This window comes from Muntiacus reevesi, chromosome X (assembly GCF_963930625.1).
Source record: "Muntiacus reevesi chromosome X, mMunRee1.1, whole genome shotgun sequence".
In the NCBI taxonomy this organism is placed as follows: domain Eukaryota; kingdom Metazoa; phylum Chordata; class Mammalia; order Artiodactyla; family Cervidae; genus Muntiacus; species Muntiacus reevesi.
The window spans coordinates 67,224,537-67,240,047 of NC_089271.1; the positions used below are offsets into that span (position 1 = coordinate 67,224,537).

General features: G+C 42.1%; 1 protein-coding gene across 1 annotated transcript in view; it reads left to right on the forward strand.

Annotated features, from left to right (window-relative positions):
• SLC16A2 (solute carrier family 16 member 2) overlaps positions 1 to 15,511 on the forward strand; it is a 129,516-nt gene that overhangs the window by 106,563 nt on the left and 7,442 nt on the right. The window contains exons 2-4 of the mRNA XM_065915195.1: positions 1,472 to 1,616; positions 5,342 to 5,792; positions 6,778 to 6,921. Of these exons, the coding sequence (XP_065771267.1) occupies positions 1,472 to 1,616; positions 5,342 to 5,792; positions 6,778 to 6,921 (740 nt within the window). The remainder of the gene's footprint in view (positions 1 to 1,471; positions 1,617 to 5,341; positions 5,793 to 6,777; positions 6,922 to 15,511) is intronic.

The window sequence follows — 15,511 nt, forward strand, 5'->3', positions numbered from 1 at the left end:
GAGGAGAGCTCTCAAAGGAATTACAGAATTAGGAATTAAAGCTAAGAAGAAAAGTTAGGGAAACTAAGATTGTTTAGCCTAGAAAAGAGAGGCTCACGATGAAACTTGGTAACAGCCTTCAAAAAAAAAAAAAAAAAAAAAACTTGGGCTTTCTTTCTGATGGCTGAGCAAGAATCTAAGTAAAAGGGCAAATCTCTTCCTCCCTGTTGAGGATTGTTACAAACACTTAAGAGCCTTTATAAACAGAGTAAACTCTTCTTATTTGAGTTTAGAGTTGGGGATTTGCCAAACATGGGCTCTGATGAAGGATTTCAGTGGGAGGGTTATATGACTCTCTTGTACAGTGTCCTTATAAATCTTTGGGTGACTCCTGAACCTGCCCTGTGTCAATTCCAGGAGACCTTTGTCTGTGACCTTCATTACTCCTTAGTCTTAGCATTTTCACAGGACTGTTCGAGTGACCAAGACAAATCTTACCTAAGCTTCTGAAGGCCTAATTAACTTTCATGTTCCTTGGCACTGAAACCAAGTAGCCTAGTGCCTAAGGCTATAAATCTTGTTTAGTATCCCTGGAAGGAAGCCTGAAATGCTGGCTAGTCCAAATCTGACACCAGTGGTTGAATCCCCTGTTTTATATCTAGCCTCTGCTTGCACACTTCCAATGATGGGAGCTTCATTAATCCAAATTAGAGATATAATACAATGAACATCGGACTAGAAATAAGGAGAGTTAAGTCTGAGGCCCAGCTCTGCCACTTAACTTTCTATGTGATGTTTGGCAAGTTCCTTCACGTTTCTAGACTTGTTTCTTTATCAATAAAATGGTAGTAGAGGAATCTCTTTGTCTTAGTTTGTGTTTATTTAACTGCTATAACAAATAGCCCTCAAAAATTCAGTAGTTTAAAGGAAAAGAAGTTTATTTATTAGGTAACATTCAGGGCAAGGGTTCCAGACTGGAGAGAAAGGAGAAACTCCACTCCATTCAGGGTCCCAGACAGAACTGATGGCAGTTCTGCCAGTCTTAATACATGGCATCCAAGGTCACTCTGCCATTATGGCCTCCAAGAAAGCAGAAACATCATGGGAATCTTTTTATGGTCCAAACCCAGAAGTGGCATATGTCCTTTTTACCCACATTCTATTGGTCAGAATTCTGTCACATGATAATACCAAACAGCCACAGGAAACAGGCTAAGAAATGTAGTGCAGCTGTGTGGTAGCTAGCCTGACATCTCTACCACAGACTTGATCTCTAGAGGCCTCTTGCCCCAGCTTTGAAGTTCTGGGTATGCTTATGAACTAGACCCCTGGTTCTCAATTGCCTAACCTCTCTGGCCATCAGGGACTAGCAGGCTGGCAGTGCAGGCCAACACAATGCCCCCTGTGAAAGGTCAGAGAAGAACTGACATACCAGCTGCACCACCAGGAACCACATTAAACTAAAATGTCTTTGTGCTTCTTTTCTCTGCAGCATGGGTAGGAGCCCTCTCAATGGGAATGATCTTCTTCTGTTCTCCCATTGTGAGTATATTCACTGATCGTTTGGGCTGCCGAATCACAGCAACTGCAGGGGCTGCTGTTGCTTTCATTGGCCTCCATACCAGCTCCTTCACCAGGTAAGGCTAAGAATTGCTGGCCATTTACCCTTGGCTTCTTTCTGGGCCTCAAATGGAGACACTCTTCTCATTGCAGAATCCCCTATGGCCTTTTCCATGTAGGGTCTTCAAATACCTTGCTCCCAGGAATTATTGTTCAATGGGATTTATCTAGGTAGGGTCTCCAAGGACATATTGGTAGGGAATATACCCAAAGAGGACTCAACATTTCCAAAGTGTTGAGAGAAGCTTAAGCTTGGGCATTCATACAGCTGAGCCCAGGTTCAATTTTGGCCACTGAATGGCAATGGAACAATTGATGAGTATCATTTCCCTCTCTGGGCCTCAATTTTTATATCTACAACATGAAATTAGATCAGGTCTTTTCAAGTGTGTCTTCCACTCTGCCATTCTATTTCCCTTCAATATGTCACACATCTCATGACCTCAACTGCCCTCCTAGGAATGAAAATCTAGAGTAAGACCATGTGAACACCTACCATTAGAGGATTCTTGGGTAATCTTATGCTGAAAAAGAGGTCAGCTGAGCCCAATGCTGTTTGGTATTTCTGATCCGTTTCCATTTCTGCATGGCAATGCAAAGACCCTGATGCTGGTAAAGATTGAAAGCAAAAAGAAAAGAGGGTGGCAGTGGGTGAGATGGTTAGATAGCATCACCAACTCAATGGACATGAGTTTGAGCAAACTCCAGGGGATAGTGAAGGACAGGGAAGCCTGGTTTGCTGCAGTCCATGGGGTAGCAAAAGTTGGACATAACTTAGAGACCAAACAACAATAAGTGTTAGGACAGTTTGGGACAGATAAAGATTCATGTCTTGGGCATGAGAAAGGATGTTCAGCAGCATCCCTCACTGAGATACAGACCCAAAACCCAGCTATCCAACTAGGCCTAAACTGGGTAAACTCAAATTCTGGTCCCATAGATCCCACTGGCAGAATTTGGTCAGTGTCCGGCAAGGAGTAGGTTACAAGTTCATATTCTCCTTATCTCTGCTGCTCTCCAGAAGCATATGTGTAGGAGAGGGAAGAAGGAAAAACCCTCCACCACAGCTTGAGGAATATGGCATTCCAAAAGAACTCCAATAATTTTCTGCCAAAGACACTTTGAAAGTTATGGTACCTCCTACTTCCAATCTCCTGGTGTAGGAGAATGCTGGCCTGGAGACATGGCTAACTTGTCAGAGACTTGTTTTCTGAGATTGGCTTCCCAGAGAAGGACCATGGTTATGCACTCTAGGCCTAAGGATCCACTCACAGCAGAGAATGATAATTGTGTTCTGCCACAACTGGGCCCTGTGAGGTTGAGCCCACTTTATAACTTGAGCATTTCTGGCTGCCCAGTCTACCCTCCAGCAGAGCTTGGGTCTGGCCTGCAATAGTTTCTTGGCTTGGTTCTATCCAGTTGAAACAGAGGTAGGGAAAACCACATCCTGTCTATAATCTGCTCAGCCCTCCCAGGGCTGTAGTTCCAAATCTTTTCAGGGCCCCTCTGGTGGCCGGCCTCATTTGCCCTCAGCAGGCTGGTGCCTGGCTTCCTGTGAGAAGGAGTTAGGCCTCAGAAGCAGCTCCAGCCTCAGCACTACTCAGCAGTGGCCTGTGTTTAAGGCCAAGCAGAGCAAAGTGTAAACAAATTAGCAACATACGGATCCCATTTTCTTTCCAATCCACATGAGCTCAGTTACAGGAGGGGAAAGAGCTCATATGTGCTTTCTCCTGGCATTCTTCTTTAGGCACACTGTTACCCAGCCCTTAAGCTCCTCCCCCACTCCCTTTGCCCTTTCTGTAAGAACATCTTTAGAGCCAAGAAACTTTCTGGATGGCTTCACATCCAGTGGAATATGGTTCTGTTTATGGCTAGAACTCCAAGTTATCTCTCCTGTTGTGTCTAAATCAGGGCTCTGAGTTCCTTTGGATGGTGTGAGATGGGGCAAAGTTTGGGCAGGGCTTTGGCAAATCTATTCAGGGGCCTCCTGCCTCGGGGCCCAGGTAGAAATAGATCCACTACACAGCTCCCTGAACAGAATCCCATGCTTTACTCCCACTGACCCCCTCCCTGAGTGTCTCCTTCAGACCTTCATAATGCATTTCCCTTAGCAAGGCCCCTAGCTTAGGTCAATCCCAAAGGGTACCTCAATTCAAATGGAAGGAAGCCCCAAGGAATTTGACAGAAGAGGAGCAATTGGTTTAGCTATGTGTTCTAAGTAGAGGCAACCCTTTTGAAACCAAAGCCCTTGCTCATACCCAATGAATGCAAACAGATGGAAAGCAATGATGACAGTGACTGTCTTAGAATCATGAGAGCTAGCACTACTTCATCTCTGTGCAATAGGTCCAGTCCTTTAGTATGAGGACTAGGTCTACTTATGAAGAGGAACTGCCAGACCATGGAAAGCACTAAGTTATTACGTGGCCAGATAAAAAGTATTGCAAAATATGTGGAGGCATCATAAAGAAAACAATTTTTTTTACTAGTTTATGCCAGTGTCATCTGATGGCAGATGGCAAGCCAAGCTGACCTTCCCATAGCCTTTTCCATTCTGATACTTTGCCTTCTGTTATAGAAGGTTATGGCCAAAGCAGAGCCTAAGAGTTTTAGCCGGAACTTGTCCTACTTGGCCAGGCCAATAATTTCTTTGAGGTCCCATTTCCCACCAAGTAGCCAAGCTACTCTGGGAAACTAGTCCATATAATGTCTAAGAACAGGAGCCAGGCTTCAGAAGTTAAAGGAACTCCTTATCTTAGGATCCCTATGGAGATTATCTAGAGCCTGGAGTAAAGGGTTTTGGGATATCCAGACCATGGGCATGGTTGGGGAAGGAGTATCTCTAAGGATACCACCAACCACTCTGAAATATTAAGGGCCCTGAGCATGGAGAAAGACACTGAAGAGTACCATGGAGGGTCTCAAACATCCAGAATCTTGGCTCCTTGCAGAATTTTCTTATTACTTGGGATAAAGCTTTGGTTACCACCCTACCCATGTTGTCTAGATGAGCAGTAAGTGAAACTGTTCTCTCTAAGCCACTAATTTACTCTTGTAGCCTCTCATCTAGACTTTGCAAAGGATAGTTGTAGCTTTCTTTTGAACAGTACTGATGGGGCCCTATGATTCAAACTAGAGTCACATAGGCCTAGAGACAAGTCCAAGCTTTGCTCATCCCCAGTTATGCTGTGCTGTGCTGTGCTTAGTCTCTCAGTCATGTCCAACTCTTTGCGACCCCATGAACTGTAGCCCACCAGGCCCTTTTGTCCATGGGGATTCTCCACACAAGAATACAAGAGTGGGTTGCCAAGGATCAAACCCAGGTCTCCCACATTGCAAGCAGATTCTTTACCATCCAAGCCACCAGAGAAGCACAAGAATACTGGAGTAGGTAGCCTATCCCTTCCCCAGGGGATCTTCCCAACCAAGGAATCAAACCAGGGCCTCCTGCATTGCAGGTGGATTCTTTACCAGTTGAGCTACCAGGGAAGCCCCCAGTTATGCTACCTTGGGTAAATTCTCTGAAACTCTGTCTCCCTATCTATAAAATGGGGATCAGAAGGTTCTATTTCTTGTCTATTCTGAGGGTCAGCAGTAACTGGGGCTGTGGGTTGAGGGTGGGGGATATAGATCTTGGCACGGGGGTGGGGGTGGGGGAGGGGGGCTGGAGGGGTGGAGCGGAGAAGGGAAGATAAACTGCTGGTCAGGCTTCTGAGAATAGCTCTTGGTGTCTCTCCCACAGCTCACTAAGCCTGCGTTACTTCACCTATGGGATTCTTTTTGGTTGTGGCTGTTCCTTCGCCTTTCAGCCATCTCTTGTCATCCTGGGCCATTACTTCCAACGCCGTCTGGGTCTGGCCAATGGTGTGGTGTCTGCTGGGAGTAGCATCTTCTCCATATCCTTCCCCCTCCTCATCAAAACACTGGGGGCTAAGATCAAGCTCGCTCAAACCTTCCAGGTGCTGAGTACCTTTATGTTTATTCTTACGCTGCTTTCACTCACCTACCGACCTCTCCTGCCAAGCTCGCAAGACACCCCAAGCAAGAGAGGTGTCCACACCCTGTGCCAACGCTTTCTGGCTCAGCTCAGGAAGTACTTCAACATGCGAGTGTTTCGCCAACGTACCTACCGCATCTGGGCCTTCGGGATCGCTGCTGCTGCCCTTGGCTACTTCGTTCCCTATGTACACCTGGTGAGAAATACCAGGGTGGGTCTACCCTACCTGACCCCAAGAAGCTGCATGTAATCTGCCTGAAGTTCAGAGGGTAGAGGCAGAGGACATTGAAAGGGCAGAGCTAGGATCTTTGGAAAAAGACAAAAGAGGTATTTGGAGAGTAGGAAACAACAGAGGATGAGGGAAGACCTCAGTGGGAAATGGGGGAAGTTCCTTAGGGAAAGACCTATGCCTATGGTTTCCCCTACTGATAAATCTAGATGGATGCTCAAGAGAAGATAAGCATCACTTAGATACAGAAGACTGCCCCTAGATGAATCAACAATAGGGTTTCCTAAGAGAGTGTCTTAAGGAATGCTGGCCTTTGTAGTCAAGTAATTTTGTTTAGGAAATAATGTATACTAGATCTGTATACCTTCATAATGTGTAGCAATCTTATAAAGGTACCAAAAGATTCCAAAATACAGTAAAAAACTCTATTCAGCTTTGTTTAACCAGCATCTACCCAACTTATATGATCACAGAAATGTTGTTTGTTTCCAGCTGTTATCTTGCACAGACATTGTGTTTCTTAAAACATAGTTTTGGAGTGTTACCTGGAAGTTGATGGATCCTTCTCCCTTGGTGACCTGTTGTTGCCCTAGGCTGTCAGTTCTGGGTCAGGGAATGGGGAGACAATAAAGGAATTCCTAGATTTCTTTCAGTTGTTAAAGCTGTATTCTGTCCTGCCAAGGCTTGGAAGAGGCTTAGAGACACCCACTGTCCTCAGCTGTTGCTCAGAAGCCCAAAATCCAGAGAGCCAAGGGATGTGCAGCCTTTTAAGCTGTTAGAAACAACCAGAGAGCTGATTCTGGAGCTAAGGCTACAGGGGAGGGGGCTGCAGGAGAATCACTCTTGTATGTTCCAGGGAAGTAAGCAGTGGAGGATTCTGGGTATGCTAACAATTAACCAGTCAGATCCTCTTCTTCCTCTTATCCTGGGGACCTGGTGTTATGCTTTTCAGATGAAGTATGTGGAAGAGGAATTCTTGGAAATCAAGCAGACCTGGGTGCTCTTGGTGTGTATTGGGGCTACCTCAGGCCTTGGGCGCCTTGTGTCAGGCCGTGTCAGTGACTCCATTCCTGGGCTTAAGAAGATCTACTTGCAGGTGAGTGTGACCACCCTGTTGACAGAATAGCCTGCCACATGATGCTAGGTTATCTCCAGCCTTTGGGATATAATGGTAGGGTATATCTGACACAGCTTGCTATGTAACATGGGAAATCAATCAGTCTCAAAGCCTCAGTTTCCCTAGGTTTCAAGTGAAGATCATCATCCCTGTTCTGCTCCTTCCTCAAGATGGAATAAGGATCTAGTGAAAGCAGCCACTGTAAATGGAAACTCTAGGAACACTTTCAAAGAAAATATTTATTTATAGAAGTTCTACCATCTGAAAGAGGGAAACTGAAGCCAGGAATTAGATGCTACCTGCCCTGAGGACTGAACTCATTGGTACCTTATATGCTCTTGGAGGGTCTTAGGCATCTGTAGTACTCTGTGGCCCAATGCCTCTCTCCTCTAGGCCCAAGTGCACCACTTCTTATACCTCCAGAACTACTTGACACCAAACACTGGCTCTCAAATGCCATCCTCTTGATGGACACAAAAAAAGTGCCAGAAAAGGCCAGACCTCACTTGCCCTCTCCAGGCCTCACTTTCCTCTTCTGTATGATGAGAATAATTCTTTTCTTCCTATCTCACCTCACATGTGAGGATCAAAAGAAATAAAAATGTGACCAGGCTTTGAGAAGTAAAAAATGTTTTAACTATGCAAACTTATATTCCTTCTCAAAGTGACACAGATAGCCATATATTTTGGGCAGTATCCATGCTTGAGAGGCCACTTTCTGTGTGAACTAGGCCCTGGTCTGGCTTGAATACAGACTACTGCTCAAGCTGTCTGTCTTTATCTACTGGATAGCAAGTGTACCAGAAGGTACCGAAGTGTGGAACCCTATGGAGGAGTAACAGTAGCCCCAGATAACATGTGGTTCATAAAGAATTCATTAGGAAGGTGGTTGAGTTCTGACTCTACTGGAGATGTCCTGAAAGCCCTTCCAAGGGGCCCTGACTACACACAGCAGGGATTTCTCTGTCTTCTGATAGCCCCAGCTGTTTTCCTAAATACCCTCATATATCTTGAATGAGGATATGAATAAGGCTTCCTATTGTTTTTAACTTTCTGGTAGATTTGCAAGAGTTGGTGAATCTGCTTTGTCAGAGCTTAGGGGCACTATTATGGTCCATCCAGTCCAACCTCTCATTACAGTGATGGAGAAACTGAGGAAAAGACTCAGATAGTCATGGAAGAACTGAACTCCTGTGTAGCATTCTTTTCATATTCTGCTTTACCCTAAGTGATGGATGGCAGAACCAAGTCCCAGACATGATAAGTGACTTGACCAAGGTCAAACCAAAAGCCTGTGATTGAGATAAACCAATTATGAAAATTTAATTTCCTGTACCAATATTGACAAGACCTTACCTGGGTGACTTTTTGTATAGGATTATATGTGGCTTTCCCAGCTTCTTCCACATGTCCCCATTGTGGTCAAAGGGTGCTGGAAATCATGGTAAGTTAGCATTGGGCCAGAGCTTTATCTTGAGGAGTGGAAGCAGCCTTTGCCTACCCATATAGCTAATTTCTCAACATATTCCCTAGGAGAGAGGTAGGGCCCAAGCAGCTCTTGTTTTCTATTGTTCCAAGAGGGAGTTCCAAGGGAGGAAGAGGCAATAACCAGTCAGAAGCAGTACTAGGCTTATGGCTCAGTGCTTCTGCTGTCTATTGCCCCTACCTATCTGACATTCTCTCCCTTTTCCCACTCTTAGTTGACCCAGTTTTACCACTTACAAAAAAATAAAATAATCTTGGAGCTTTAAAGCTGAAACATATCTTCATCAACTCATAGTCCCAAATTCCTCATTTTATTAACTGAGGAACTGAGTCCCAGAGAGGGAAAGTGATTTGTTCAAATACATTGTGCTGGTAACTGTCTTAGGCTGAGGGCATGAAACAATGAATGAACTTCTTCCTCTTGAGCTACTCTTGTGATCTTCTTGATCACAAGAATTTGCCTCCCTTTCTCCCTGGGTCAGAGCAGGGGTACAGGTCTAGGAGAGGAAAGGAGTGTACACAGCTTCAGGTTCAGAAAAGTCATCCACTAGACCTTCTGGTTCCTACTACTGACAGAGAGGCACATGTGTCTTGTGTAAAGCCCCTGGACAGTCTGTTGGAAAGGAAATAGTGACAACTTTTAGGACAACCTCACTTTGGGTCAAATCTTGAAACCTATTTCTTGGTTCCAAGAGGGATTTTTAATTTCCAAGCCTTGGCAAAGCCTCATGGAGGTTATTAAGAGGCAACTAGATACAATAGATAGTAATTACCACCAGTTAATGGGGTACTTTGTAGTATTTAATGGTATTAACTCCTTAATTGGCATATCATTATGATTTGGTTGATAGGTGGGTCTAGTTTTATCTTACAGTTGCACGTGAATCTCTTAGAGGAGAAAATGGGATATATTCCTAGATTCTGCATATCTATCCCAAAACAGCCTAGGCAAAGTTCAAAAGTTCCTCAAATAAGAGTTTTCCTCAGATGGCATGACCAGGACATTTCTTATCCTCTCCAAAAACCAACCAATCAGCCTATCAAACACACTACCAGCAACAACACAGAAAATCTTTAGGGCTTGAAATAGCCTTGACCCTCCTATCTACCTTCCATCTGGTGATGTGGTGACATTTATACTTATCATGTGGTGACTTTTCCTGGGTAAGTCAGCCTGCAAATGGGCACTATTAGAAAATCCTGGATCCTGTCGAAGCCTTGGTTAACAGATCAAGTCTTAGCCCTGACTCTGGGACAACTTGCCTCTGCTGGCTACAGTGGGTGGAGCCCAGGTCTTCTGTCTGGCTCACAGACACACATTGCAGGTGACCTTAATCAAAAGGCCAGTTGTGGGCAGAAAACAAAAGGAAGAAGGAATATCACTCCAAAGCCTGGGAAAAGGAGAATTCAAACACTGTAAGTGAAAAAAAAAAAATGAAAAGACAGAGAAATATTTTGTAAATGAAGGAATAAGATAAAAACTCACAAGACCACATAAACAAAAAGGAAATAGGCAAACTACCTGAAAAATAATTCAGAGGAATGATAATAAAGATGCTTCAAAACCTTGAAAATAGAATGGAGAAAATGAAAGACTCAATTAACACATTTAACAATGACCTAGAAGAAATAAAGAATAAACAGAAATGAACAACACAATTACTGAAATTAAAAATACTCTAGAAGGAATCAATAGCAGAATAACTGAGGCAGAAGAATGGATAGTGACATGGAAGATAGAATGGTGGAAATAACTGCTGAAGAGCAGAATAAAGGAAAAAGAATGAAAAGAATTGAAGATAGTCTCAGAGATGTCTGGGACAATATTAAATGCCACACCATTCAAATTATAGGGGTCCCAGAAGAAGAAGAGAAAAATCAAGGGTCTGAGAACATTTTTGAAGAGATTATAGTTGAAAACGTCCCTAACATGGGAAAGGAAATAGTCACTCAAATCCAAGAAGGACAGAGAGTCCCATATAAGATAGACCCAAGGAGAAACATGCCAAGACACATATTAATTAAACTAATAAAGATTAAACACAAAGAACAAATATTAAAAGCAGCAATGGGAAAGCAGCAAGTAACATACAAGAGAAACCCCATATGATTAACAGCTGATCTTTGAGTAGAAACTCTATAGACCGGAAAGGAATGGCAGGATGTATTTAAAGTATTGAAAGGGGAAACTCTACAACCAAGATTACTCTATTTGGCAAGGATCTCATTCAAAATATATGGGAAATCAAAAGCTTTATAGACAAGAAAAAGTTAAGAGAATTCAGTATCACCAAACCAGCTTTCCAACAAATGCTAAAGGGACTTCTATAGGCAGGAAACACAAGAGAAGGAAAAGATCTACAAAAACAAAACAGTTAAGAAAATGCCATAGGAATATATATATCAAAATTACTTTAAATTAAGTGGATTAAATGCTCCAACTAAAGGACACAGACTGGCTGAATGGATACAAAAATAAAACCCATATTTATGCTGTCTACAAGTCACCCACTTCAGACCTAGAGACACATTCAAAGAGAGGATGGAAAAAGATATTCCATGCACAAGGAAATCAAAAGAAAGCCAGAGTAACAATTCTCATATCAGACAAAATAGACCTTAAAATAAAGAATATTATGAGATAAGAAAGGATACTACATAATGACCAAGGGATCAATACAAGATTGTAAATATTTATGCACCCAACATAGGAACACATAAGGCAAACACTAACAGACATAAAAGGAGAAGCTGACAGCCACACAATAATAGTAGGGGACTTTAACACCCCATTTACATCAATAGATCATCAAAACAGAAAATTAATCAGGAAATGGAAGCCTTAAATGACACATTAGACCAGATGGCCCTAATTGGTATCTACAGGACATTCCATCCAAATGAAGAATACAAGTGCACATGAAAGAATACAAGAATTCAAGTGCACATGAACCATTCTCCAGGATAGACCACATCTTGGGTTACAAATCAAGCCTCAATAAATTTAAGAAAATTGAAATCATAGCAAGCATCTTTTCTGACCACAATGCTATAACACTAGATATCAATTATGGGGGAAAGAAACAGTAAAAACACAAACACATGGAGATTAAACAATATGATTCTAAATAACCAACAGGTTACTGAAGAAATAAAAAGGGAAATAAAAAAATTCCTGGAAACAATGACAATGAAAATATGATGACTCAAAACCTATGGGATGCAGCAAAAGTAGTTCTAAGAGGGAGCTTTATAGCAATAAGATCCTACCTCAAGAAACAAGAAAAACATCAAATAGACAACCTAACTTTACACCTAAAACAACTAGAAAAAGAAGAAGAAAAAAACCCAAGTTAGTACAAGTAAAGAAATCATAAAGATTAGAGCAGAAATAAATGAAAAAGAAACGAAGGAAACAATAGTAAAGATTAATAAAGCCAAAAGCTGGTTCTTTGAGAAGATATACAAAATTGACAAACCACTAGCCAGACTTATCAAGATAAAGTGAAACGAATCAAACCAACAAAATTAGAAATGAAAAAGAAGTTGCAACAGACATCACAGAAACACAAAGGGCCACACGAGAGTATTATGAACTATATGCCCATAAAATGGACAACCTGGAAGAAATGGACAGATTCTTAGAAAAATTCAGCCTTCCAAGACTGAACCAGGAAGAAACAGAAATTATGAGGAAGCAAATCACAAGCACTGAAATCAAAACTGTGATCAAAACTCTCCCCCAAAAACAAAAGCCCAGGGCCAGATGGCTTCACAGGTGAATTCTATCAAACATTTAGTGAAGAGCTAATGCCTATTCTTTCCAAATTCTTCTGAAAACTTACAGAGGAAGGAATACTTCCATACTCATTCTACGAGGCCACCATCACCCTGATACCAAAACCAGATAAAGACATCAAACACAAAAAAGAAAATTACTGGTCAATATCATTTATGAACATAGATGCAAAAATCCTCAACAAAATTCTAGTAAACAGAATCCAACAACACATTAAAAAGATCATACAGGGGTACTCTTTTGCCCCCTTCTGATGCCTATGTCAGAAGCTTTCTCTATCTCCTTTATACTTTAATAAAACTTTATTACACAAAAGCTCTGAGTGATCCAGCCTCGTCTCTGGCCCGGGATTGAATTTGCCTCCTCCAGAGGCCAAGAATCCCACGACTTATTGTTCAGCAACAACCTTTCATCCTGGGGGCTCGTCCGGGATCCTTCAGGACAAGATGGGCCTGATAATCTATGCGAGCCTACTTCTGTTGACTCCAGAAATCCTGAGTCTGCCGTTTGATCCTCAAGACAATGCCTTCCTGTCCTGGGTTCACTCCTATGCTGCATTCCACAATCGGTCTAACTGCTGGGTCTGTGGAGCACTCCTCTCTTCATCAGTGGAAGGCGTTCCATGGTGGACATCTCCACTTCAAGGAAAGGACTTTCTCCAAGTCTGTAAATACCTTCAACAATCGCATGCGATGCCTCTTCTTAAACTGATGACATCTAACAACCTTAAGATGGACTGATGTAACTATGGACATAATGTGACTTTTCATTTTGATTTTAACTTGGTTTAGTGACTATTTTGCCTTACATCTGTAACTGTATAATGGGGTTTTCTAACCATCTAAAACCTTTTAATTTACAAATAGTTGTCCGAGCTCCTATGAGTGCCACAGCCTCCTCCAACTATTACTTGGAGCCCCTGGATCAGACATCCTCACTATGAGGATTAGGAGAATATGTTGCCTCACCAATTTAGGGACAACGCCCCTTGTCAGCTCGGAAGAAGTTATGGAATGAGAACGACGCCCCTTTTCCCTAGGCAACATAATTCTCCTAAAAGAAAAGGGGGGAGTGAGAGTCATTTCCTAGGCAGGTTGATAAGAAGTCTAGGGGTCCCCAAGGAGAGAGAGGTCTGGGATATTCAAGGAGGAAGAAAGGACAAACTTTTTTACTTTTTTCCCTCTACATTCCTTAGGATTATATAACAGTAATGTATCCTGCCTGAGCACAGTCTTTGGATTAAACCCTCTGGCTAATTCTGTTATCTTACAATGTAAATTATGGGAGTAGGTCTGGTCTTTACAAGGATGTATCCTGCCTGAGGACGATCTTTGAATTAAACCTTCTGGCCAACTCTGTTATCTTACAATGTAAATTATGGGAGTAGGTCTGGTGAGGTCTTTACAACCTCCAGACATTCTTTGGATTCATTGGAGAGTATATAACTCCATTGCTAACACTAGCAAAGGGGGTACTCTTTTGCCCCCTTCTGATGCCTATGTCAGAAGCTTTCTCTATCTCCTTTATACTTTAATAAAACTTTATTACACACACACACACAAAAAAGATCATACACCATGATCAAGTCAGGTTTATCCCAGGAATGCAAGGATTCATCAATATATGCAAATCAATCAATGCAACACACCATATTAACAAATTGAAAGATTGAAAGTCATATGATAATATCAATAGGTGCAGAAAAAGCTTTCAACAAAATTCAGCACCCACTTACAATTAAAACTGTTTAGAAATGGACACAGGAGAAACTTACTTCAACATCAGTTCAGTTCAGTCACTCAGTCGTGTCCAACTCTTTGTGACCCCATGGACTGCAGCATGCCAGGCTTCCCTGTCCATCACTAACTCCTGGAGCTTGCTCAAACTATGTCCATCGAATTGGTGATGCCATCCAACCATCTCATCTTCTGTTGTCCCCTTCTCCTCCTGCTGTCAAGCTTTCCCAGCATCAGGATCTTTTCCAATGAGTCAGTTCTTTGCATCAGGTGGCCAAAGTATTGGAGCTTCAGCTTCACCATCAGTCCTTCCAACTAGTATTCAGGACTGATTTCCTTTAAGATTGACTGGTTTGATCTCCTTGCAGTCCAAGGAACTCTCAAGAGTCTTCTCCAACTCCACAGTTTATAAAAACATCAATTCTTCAGTGCTCAACTTTCTTTATAGTCCAACTGTCACATCCATACATGACTACTGGAAAAACCATAGCCTTGACTAGACGGACCTTTATTGGCCGAGTAATGTCTCTGCTTTTTAATATGCTGTCTAGGTTGGTCATAGCTTTTCTCCCAAGGATCAAGCATCTTTTAATTTCATGGCTGCAGTCACCATCTGCAGTGATTTTGGAGCTGAAAAGACAAAGTATGTCTCTGTTTCCATTGTTTCCCCATCTGTTTGCCATGAAATGATGGGACTGGATGCCATGATTTTAGTTTTTTGAATGTTGAGTTTTAAGACAACTTTTTCACTCTTCTCTTTCACTTTCATCAATAGGCTCTTTAGTTCTTCACTTTCTGCCATGAGGATGGTGTCATCTACATATCTGAGGAGGCCGTATATAACAAACCCACAGCAAACATCATTCTCAATGATAGGAAACTGAAAGCATTTCCTATAAGATCAGGAACAAGACAAGGGTACCCAATCTCAACACTATTATTCAACATAGTTTTGGAAGTCCTAGCTATGGCAATGAGAAAAGAAAAAGAAATAAAAGGAATCTAGATTGGAAAAGAGGAAGTAAAACTCTCACTGTTCACAGATGATGTGAAACTTTGGATATAAAACCCTAAATATACTATCAGAAAATTACTAGAGCTAATAAATGAATTTAGTAAAGTCATAGGATACAAAATCAATACACAGAAATAATTTGCATTCCTATACACTAACAATGAAAAATCAGAATGTGAAATTAAGGAATCAATCCCATTTACCACTGCAACCAAGAAGAATAAAATGCCTAAGAATAAACCTACCTAAGGAGACAAATGGAGAAGGAAATGGCAACCCACTCCAGTATTCTTGCCTGGAGAATCCTTTGGGCAGAGAAGCCTGGCAGGCTACAGTTCATAGGATCACAGAGTCAAACATGACTGAGCTACTGACACATACACACACAAGGAGCCAAAAGAGCTGTATACAGGAAACGATATGACTGATGAAAAAATTCAAAGATGACATAAACAGATGGAGAGATATTCCATGTTCCTGGGTTGGAAGAATCAATATTGTGAAAATGACTATACTACCAAAAGCAGTCTACAG